This window comes from Chrysochloris asiatica, unplaced genomic scaffold (assembly GCF_000296735.1).
Source record: "Chrysochloris asiatica unplaced genomic scaffold, ChrAsi1.0 scaffold00034, whole genome shotgun sequence".
In the NCBI taxonomy this organism is placed as follows: Eukaryota; Metazoa; Chordata; class Mammalia; order Afrosoricida; family Chrysochloridae; genus Chrysochloris; species Chrysochloris asiatica.
The window spans coordinates 11,119,996-11,129,225 of record NW_006408552.1 but is presented as its reverse complement, the minus strand read 5'-3'; the positions used below and the strand labels follow the sequence as shown (position 1 = coordinate 11,129,225).

At 43.6% G+C, this 9,230-nt stretch overlaps 2 protein-coding genes across 2 annotated transcripts in view; one reads left to right on the top strand and one right to left on the bottom strand.

Annotated features, from left to right (window-relative positions):
• Positions 1-5,640, bottom strand: SBDS (Shwachman-Bodian-Diamond syndrome). The gene is made up of 5 exons (XM_006859719.1): positions 5,423-5,640; positions 4,690-4,819; positions 3,793-3,993; positions 1,698-1,862; positions 1-220 (listed from the first exon to the last, which is right to left on the bottom strand). The coding sequence occupies exons 1-5, from the start codon at positions 5,548-5,550 to the stop codon at positions 92-94; spliced, it is 753 nt and encodes a 250-aa protein (XP_006859781.1). The 5' UTR covers positions 5,551-5,640; the 3' UTR covers positions 1-91.
• The window catches only part of TYW1 (tRNA-yW synthesizing protein 1 homolog (S. cerevisiae)), a 163,918-nt gene continuing 160,236 nt past the window's right edge, over positions 5,549-9,230 (top strand). The window contains exons 1-2 of the mRNA XM_006859846.1: positions 5,549-5,657; positions 8,937-8,987. Of these exons, the coding sequence (XP_006859908.1) occupies positions 5,549-5,657; positions 8,937-8,987 (160 nt within the window). The remainder of the gene's footprint in view (positions 5,658-8,936; positions 8,988-9,230) is intronic.

The window sequence follows — 9,230 nt, the reverse complement described above, 5'->3', positions numbered from 1 at the left end:
TGAGCAAGTATTTGGCGGGCCACAGAAATCAAACAGTATGGTTGGAAAAGAAACCACTTTAGTGTTTGCAAGCTGAACAGACTAGTGATGGTCATTCCAATGTCTCGTCTCCTTCCTCCACATCTTTCAGATTGAGGACTTCCAGAGTGCCTTTGCCCTTTGTCTCCTTTTTGATCATTTCATCAATCTCTCGGAAGCAGCCCGGGTCAATCAGACACACCTGGAACCAAAGCACAGCAATTACTGCACAGAGACAGTCAATTCAATGGGATACATTTCCTTCAAGACAAACACAGGACTCCTGGTGTAATGCTGTAGGAGCAGCACTGGACTGCTAACCTGTCGGAGGTTCAAACCCACCAGCTGCTCCTCGGAAACCCTATACAGAGTGGCTATGACTTGAAACCAACTAGACAGCACTTAACAGCAAGACAAACCACACCCCCCCTCCCCTCCCTTCCCCCTTTCTGGATATCTGTGATACTACAGAGCCAAGATGCAGTGGAGAAGAGAATGCACAAGGAAGCAGGTCTGCTTCTCAGCATCCAGGCATCGACCTCCCTGCTGAAAGATGGGGCCTGGGCTCCTTTGTGTACCACAGTGCAGCATTACATTTTCTAACTTAAGTGAAATGATCTCTTTCTTTCCAACACTGAAAGAAGAAAAGGAAACTGGAGGGCCTACTTTCTTAGAAACCAGATGTACAGTTTCGAAAATACTTTGTTATCACACCTAGAGGGAAAATGCATGATGCTCCACAGACCCCACAACTTATCTGTCAAAGAAGCTTCTACATCCTGAATGCTTGAATCCCAGACGCAGAATTTACTGTCTGAAGGACCCAAACACCAAGTTTTTGTTGCTTCTTTGATAGGTTCTCGGGTAAATTCAGCTGATTAACTTTTATTTCTATTTCCTCTATGATTCAAGACTCACTGTAAAATATGAGTGGACTTCAAAAACTTTGTGGAAAAATAGAATGAAATGATAATGGAATTTCCTCATGAAATTTTGAATGAAATGATAAAATGAATTTCCCCATGGTATTCTATCATAATTAATTTTATTTAAAAAAAACAACAACAAAAAACCAGGGATTCAAACCGAATCAGTTGTAGCCAAGAGAAACCAGAACAAACCTGAATTTTTATAGATTTGGGTGATCTGGAATGCTGAACAGGATGAATTACAGGCGAAGGCCCTAAAATGGGTGACTCAGAAGAGGTGCAGTGAGCCCCTTCAGGAGCTTGCTGTGGGAGACTGGATCATTGCTGGGACTGTGGAGAGCAACACCCACTCAGAGTGGTGTCACCGGCCACCATCTCTGAGCTGGGCACCATTGTTTCCAATTGGTGTTCAAGAGATTTGGTTGCTATGTAACACAAATGCTACTCTTCTAATTTTTAGCAGGACTTCAAACCATAATTTTTTCCATTTGGGTTTAAAAAATTTGGGTCCGTTCCACTGTTACTTACTCACCCATGACTGAATCAGGCTAAACCAGTTCAAAGCCCTGGGACAAATCACAAATGCATCACTATAAATGAGTTCCACTTAGATCCTAATATTATAACCTCATTCTTGGAGAGATGTTTCTGGAAATAGCTTATTGTTCACACCTTCTTAATGTTTGTTATCACCACAGAAAACTACTCTGGTAGATTGGAAGCAAAGAAAGAATAGTATTTCAAACTTACAATTTCTAACTGTTGACCATAGTCTTCAGTCTCTATGACCTTGATCAAGGGTTTGAGCTTTTCCTTCAGCTTCTTCCCTTCACCCACTGGAAGGACAAACCGCAGCCTCATGTGAGCACGCTCGATCTTCATGTTCGCCTTTAACTGCTTGATCACCTCCAGAGCCTAGCAAGACAGAATGGAAGCCACTGGCAATTTACGTTCTTTCCAAAGGCGTTCAGAACAAAGCTGTTTCTAGTTGGAGCAGGCAATGGTTCCTTAGCTAAAACACCAACAGCATAAGAAAAATGCAAAACACAAAAAACCAGAAATTGGACACAATTAAAATGAATACATTAAAAAAATGTATACACAATTAAAATGAATACATTAAAAATGTTTTTGGAAACACGGAGGTTCTGCAGGGTAAGTACTGGAGTGTAAATCACAAGGTCAGCAGTTCAAGCCCACAAGCCATTCATCGCAACAAAGATTTACAGTTCCTGAAATCCTATATAGGGTCACTGTGAGTCGGAACTGACTTAACTACATATAAAAACAATTGAGGTTTTGATGAACATTAACACAGCAGATTAGGTTCCTATTCAACAATTCAGTGATACTGGATCCCTTCTTCACAATGAATGAACATTCTCATTAATTCAGTCTGGTTGTCCCATTTCCAGTCATCTAGTTTCCCTAGCCCCTTAGGGTCTCATCTTTGTTTTAAAGCAGTCCTTGACTTCTTTAGTCTCCTAGGGATGATTTTCTAAAGGAACATGGGACCTATGTTAGCCCATCTGTTATTTTCCTAAAAGTTGATCTCTGGAAATGATTTTGGTTCAAGGATTAAAGAGTAGCTCAGGGCTCCTTCTACTCTCAACCTGTCTAGTATGTATAAATGAATTCGAGGTTCTGTTCTGCATCTTACAATCACTGGTGAGAAAGCGAAAAGCAAAGTCTACAGAATTTGTAACCTGTTTATTTGATAAATGACTAGTACTCAGAATACGTTTAGAACTTGTACAACTCAACAAGGAAAAAAAAAAAAGCCAAACAACCCAATTTAAAAATGTGCAAAGCACTTGACTGGGCATTTCTCCAGAGATCTATAAATGGCTAGTAAGCACACATGAAAAGGTGCTCCATCAATAGTCAAAACGGAAATGCTAATCAAAGCCACGAGACATCTCTTCACACGCACCAGGATGACTATTAACAGAAAGAAGGAAAACAAGCAGTGTTGGTGAAGATGTGGAGAGACTGAAGCTGAATCCACTGCTGGTGGTAATGTAAAACGATGCAGCTACTGTGGAAACAGCTGGGCAGTTCCCAGTTCCTAATAGTCATCATACAACCCATCGCTTCCATTCCTAGGTAGACATCAAATAGATATGAAGGCACAGATCCACAAAAAAACCACTTCGCACGATTCAGTGTCAAAAATAGTGGTGAAGGTGTCTTAATAAAATGTAGCATACTCATAAAACGGAATATTACGCCCCCATAAAAAGATAAAATATTGATAAATGCCACTATATGGTTGAACCTTTAAAAATGAAGCAAAGTGGAAGAAGTCAGACACAGTCACATACTGTAGGGTTCCATTGGCATGTTGTGTCCAGACAAATCCAAAGACAGAAAATAGGCAAGTGACAGGGGCCCGAGGGAATGAATATGTTGGTTACCAGGTTTCTTTTTGGGGTGTTGAAAATTTTCTGAAATTAGATAGTGGATGCAGTTGTAAGACTCTGAATATATCACTGATATGTACACTTTGAAAAGGTGACTTTTATGGTAAGTTTTTTTTTTAAATTGAAAATCGATATGACAGAAATGACCCTTGGAAAAAAATCAGTTTCATCGTTTAAGGCTTATTTTGGATAATTTGGCTGAAGAGGACAATCCTATGCATACCCGTGCTTAACTGAAGAAAAAAATAAAAGACATTGTCTGTCTTTATAATTCCTGTCAGTCTCTGCCCCCGCAAAAGAGAAGTAAAACATAACCTTGTCCACTTGCTTTCAAGTATCTTTTTTAAAATATTACACCCTGTTTTCATGTCTTCTGCAACACGACTTCACAGTTGGCTCTGATGTTGTTAGAAAGTTCTCACCTGCTGCTTTGTACTCTTGTTGGCTTTGACTGAATAGTGGATGTCCTTCATGGCTCTCTCAATCAGGATGACAGTGTACGGTCTCTTTGTCTCAGGGTTCACACATTTGTCTGCTACAATGGTTGCAATGTCCCGAAACATCTGCTCCAGCTGTGTGTGCCTTTCTTTATCAGATACTTGAACCTCTCCTTTTGTCAAAATCTAAAGGGGAAAAAAAAAAAAAAAAAGAAGCCAGTGTCTTCCTTTGGGAAATGCACAATTTGCCAACTAACCACCAGAATTAGTAACTAGGGAAGAAAATGAAGGTTCATCTTTTCCAGTTGATGTGTAGGGAATGAAATGGGTGTTACCCGAAGGATGCACTGGATTGTCCTATGTTCCAAAAACCTCCCTTATTTAGAATCCAGTGGGGTTGGGGAAAAGGTACTCTTAGCAAAGGGCCTAAATGATAAAATAGATGACATTTTATTTCCAGGCTTGTTAAGTGTCATTGAGTCGGTTTTGACTCACAGCAAGTCTGGATAGGGTTTCCAAGGACTGGCTGCTGAGTTTAAACTGCCAACCTTGCAGTCGAATGCATTATACCACAGTGCCACACCAGGACTTAGTACATTTAAAATATGTATAAATGGGCAAGCTAAGATCATTTAGTACAAAGTTGAATGTTTAGAAATTTTCTCAAAAAATAAGCCTGTCCTGCATTATTCAAAGTGACGCTGTGCAGGGTTTGACTGCTAACCACAAGGCCAGTGGCTCCCCAAAAGAAAGACCTGACAATCTTCTCAGAAATCTTTACCAGGCAGTTCTACTCCATCCTGCGGAGTTCGTTATGAGCTGGAATCCAGTCCAGGGCACCTACTACAACAATAACAACTTGCTGCCGCTGGCAGAACCCACCTGCTTACAGATTTCAGTCTGGTCGTCAGTTCCAAAGGCACTGACAAGATCTTCCTTCTTTGCAACCTGGCCTTTGGAAACGTTTACAAACACGGAGTGGGTCTGAAGAACTTCATCCAGGTCTTTTTCCCTTGTGAAAGTAGGAAAGGATCCGAGTGAATACACTTGAAACATGAGACATTCGTTCACATTTAAATACAAGGTAACAACAAAGAAGAGCAAGAAACGACAAATACTCCTACGTGACGTGACAAGTGCTGAAAGAAGCAATGTCAAAAGTCAGCAGCGCATTTATATCCACCTTGACTCACTGGAGGAAAACGTCAAGGCAAGGAAGCAGTTAACGTTTAAACAAGGTGGGGAGCGAGGGTGTGGGCGCCTGGCGGCTGCCCCCACCCAATACCGATCCCTAGAGGGCAGCAGCGAGCACCCTAAACACTAGGGTGAAACTGGGCTCTGTGACAGCAAAGGTATTATAACTATTGAGTGCTTGCAAGACTAGGGCTTTTTAACTTTGTTATTCTAAAAACGGTCTTTAATTACGGGATTTTTGGACCGTGTCTCCAAAATAACCCCCTAAACCAACCAAGGTAACAAAAAGACCCTGTTAGTCCGGAGGCAAGATGGGCAAAGGCAAGGATCTCATACTCCCAATAGGAAGGCGTTTTCAATTTCCTTCCCGGAAGCATCCCCACTTGGCCCACCCACTCCACTAGACTGAAGGGTCACTCACACGCCGCTCCGCCAGCCGACGACCTTGTTTTTGTAGCAGGCGATTTCGAAGCGTTTCCCGGCGCGTTTCATCCGCACCACCGCCACATTGGTCAGGCGGATCTGGTTGGTAGGGGTGAAGATCGACATGGTGGCTGTTTACAGGCCTCGGGGCAGGCGAACCTGGGCAGACCCAAGCCCCGGCCTGAGGCCACCGTCGCTGCGCTGTAACGACTCTGCAGCGGCGGCGCGACAGCGTCTGTAAAGCGCGCACCCACCCCGCTAACACAGTTCCGGCAGCCGCCACAATGCACCCACGTGATCTGTTGCGCAGGCGTCAGGTTGTGTGGTCGCAGAGCGAGGTAAAAGTGAACAACGACGCCTGCGTGTTTTTACGACATTGCTCTGCTTTTCCTTGCTTTGCTTTACTTAAGCCAAAGAGCGCTGATAGGTTGGTGAGCCGATATTTAGTGACCCGATGGAAACACTACACGGACGCCACATAGTTCCTAGGAATTCAGGGGCCACACCCATCTTAACCTTTTATTATAGTCAAAATTTACGTCTAACGTAGAGAAAAACTGCAACGAGCCCCTATGAACCTAATACACCATCTCAACTACTGTTATATTGTTGGAATATTTTATAGCATATCATTGTATGCTTTCAGTATTAAATACTTAATTAGGTATATTCCCTAATAGATAAACCTGACAGGATAAACTACTATTCCTCAATATCACCTAATAGTTCATAATCCCTAAGTGTGCCTTATTACAATTGATTTGTTCCAATTGGAACTCAAAGCGCCCCATAAACTGCACTTGGCTGATGAGTCACTTAAGTCTCTCTTATCCAATTCAACTGTTTTTACATATATAATTTAGTGATGTTGATTACATTTTTCATGTTATGCATCCATTCACGCTATTCTTTTCCAAATCTTTTTACCACTATTATTGTTAAGTGCCGTGGAGGTGATTCTGACTAATAGTGATCCTATATAGGGTTTCCAGGAAGCAGCTGGTGGGTTAGAATTGCAGACCACTAATAACATAAATTCAGTGCCTCCTATGCAAAAACTTTCCTCCCTTTTTTTTCCACCTTTGAAAAAACAAACAAACAAACAAAACCCAAGTTTCAGTCCAGCGGATTGTGACTCATAAAACCCCTGTAGGATAGAGTGGAACTGACCCATAGGGTTTCTCAGGTGTGATCCACATCTTTCTCCTGGGCGCAGCTGGTCATTGGCACCACTGATCTTCCAGTTAGCAGCTGAGTGCTTTAACTACTGTGGCAGCAGGGCTGTTTCCCAGTATTAGTTTCTATGTGTTTGCTTATTTCATATACGTGAGATCATACAGTCTTTGTATCTTTGTGACTGACTTATTTTGTGAAGTATGATGCTTTGAAGATTTATTCATGTTATGATATACATCAGGACTTCATTTCTCTGTATGGCTCAGAAATACCCCATAGTATGGCTATACCACATTTTGTTTATCCAATCAACCTAGAAATGAGGACGGCAATACTTCTCTCACAAAATTTAGACATGTTGTCTGGAGAGACCAAGGAGCTCCTATAGCATAGTGGTTATGAGTTGAGCTGCTAATCTTATGGTCAGCAGTTTGAAACTACCAACGGGTTCCTCAGGAGAAAGATGATTTTCTGCTCCTGTAAAGATTTACAGCCTCAGAAACCCTGCACAGTGTAGCTATGAGTCTGAACCGACTCCATGGCACGTAACCACCATCTGGAGGGACTGGAGGAACCAGTTCCTGGGGAAGGACATCTTAAGTGGAAGAAGGTCATCAAAGGAAGACCCTCACTGATATGGATTGACACAGTGGCTGCAACACAGGGTTCACACAGAGCAAAGAGTGTGAGCATAGTGGGAAACCAGGCAGCATTTTTGTTCTGCTGCACACATGGTCTCTATGAGTCAGAACGGACTCCATGGCATCTTACAAAAACATTCATCTGTTTATGGGCCTTTTCAGTTGTTTCCATCTTTTGGCTATTGTGAAAAGTGCTACAACAACATTGCTGTGCAAGTCTCTATAAATCACTTTTTAAAAAAGTGTTTTATTGTGACTTCTGTGATAGTTTACATGGGAGAACATTAGCTTTACAGTCATCCTATTGTATTCATTGTCATGGTTACAATCCCCTCCCCTCATCATCAACCAAGCCAGCCCCTCTCCCTTTCTGGGTGTAAAGTTCCCAGCTGCTCCATCTCTCCATGTCATTGTCTCTGCCTCCATCTCTGGCGTCACTGCTTTTCTGGGTAGGGTCCCGCTCCCCGCTCTTTCCCCTTGATGGTCCCAGGGACCTCAGCTCCTAGACTGCAAAGTCAGTCACGCTTCTCCTTTTGCTACAAAATGCCGACCTTTATATGTCCAACCATCACAGTCAGTTCTGATAACAATTATTCACTTTTGTACCACAAGAGATCTATCCGCAGCTCTTTTCATCAGCCCCGAACATACAGATTGGATATACTACTCAGTGGAGATTCTACCTTCCTCTAGGCCCTCTGGATCTAGGCTCCCTCTTGAAAGCTTGTGAGACAGTCACTTCTTGCCTTTGTAAAGCCCCTCCCCCCTCCCCCATTTTGGGTAGCCAATGTCTAAGTTGCCCATCCCTGTCTACTCTGTGTAATGGGTGGGAATGATCCTCCCTGTAAAGATTTGTTCCCTCTTTTGTAAATCACTTTAAAAATCCCTTCTGCCCCACTTTTTCCCACATGCCACTTCATATGTCACTCCTTGGAAACCCTATACAGAGTAGCTAGGGGTCGGAACCAACCCGACTGCATTTAGCAAAAACTCTTTGCAACTCTCTTAAGACAACCCAGGTTCCTTTCAACAGTAAGAGTACTAGGTCTGGGTGATGCTTCGTTCCAGGCCCGCCCCTTGTTCCTGGAGCCAATCAGATCTGGACTGGGAACATTCAAGCATCCAAGCCACGAGATCTGGGCGGAGCTTCGCTCTGGGCCCGCCTCTTCCCCCTTTGAGCCAATCGGACTAGACCGCAAGTCCTCCAGCTTCCCTACCTGCGAGTAGCATGGCTGCCCCTACCGCAACCGGCCTCAGACATATACATTACCCTTTGTGGTAGTTAGGAAGCCCTTCGTGGTCCCCACTCTCCGGGTCCCAGGTCCTACTCTCCGGCAGGGCCCGGGCTCTGAGAAACATGGGTAAGGTTACCCGCGGGAAGGGGTGGTGGGGCGGGAGGGGAGGACGCCGTTTCTCTGGGACCCTCTCAGGGTGGAGAAGCGTCCTGTAGTCTCCAGAGATCGTTGCATTTGCCAGCACCAGACAGCTCCGGTTGGGGGAATCGGCGACTGAACTCTCCTTTTGACCTGGCTTTTGCCTCTTGAGACCAGTGAGTGAGTTCAAAAGGAAACGGCTTTTAACCCCAAATTCAAGGCAGAGTAAACGCCCCTCTTCACTCCTGACCCACGTGGATTGGGACGTTTGAACCCTCCTAGGGCACCACAGCCCCTGTACGCCTTTTGGACCTGTCGCCAGGATCGGCAGTGGAAGCCAAGTCCCGGGGCATCTCTCTTCTAGCTAGGGGGCGTGAGGTTACTCTTTACAAGTAACCGCGGGTCATTAAAAATAAAATCAGGGAACATTTTATCATTCTAAGCTTTTCTTATGGAGCAAGCATAACAAAGAGTCGTAATTCCACATCAAGGATTTTCGTTTTCTGTTCCTAGAGAGTGCAATTTCTTCTGCCTTTTTTTCCTTTCTGAGTGTGCATCATGATGGGATGATAATTTTGTCACATTTAACAGTGCATTTTTATTAGAGTTGATTTTT

Excerpts from the sequence above, each read along its gene's own strand:
- SBDS (XM_006859719.1), bottom strand. The coding sequence starts at position 5,550 with ATGTCGATCTTCACCCCTACCAACCAGATCCGCCTGACCAATGTGGCG. Across the intron at positions 3,994-4,689 it reads AGACTGAAATCTGTAAGCAG|ATTTTGACAAAAGGAGAGGT; the intron begins GTGGGTTCTGCC and ends TTTCCCCTTTAG. Across the intron at positions 1,863-3,792 it reads ACAAGAGTACAAAGCAGCAG|GCTCTGGAGGTGATCAAGCA; the intron begins GTGAGAACTTTC and ends CTGTCTTGCTAG.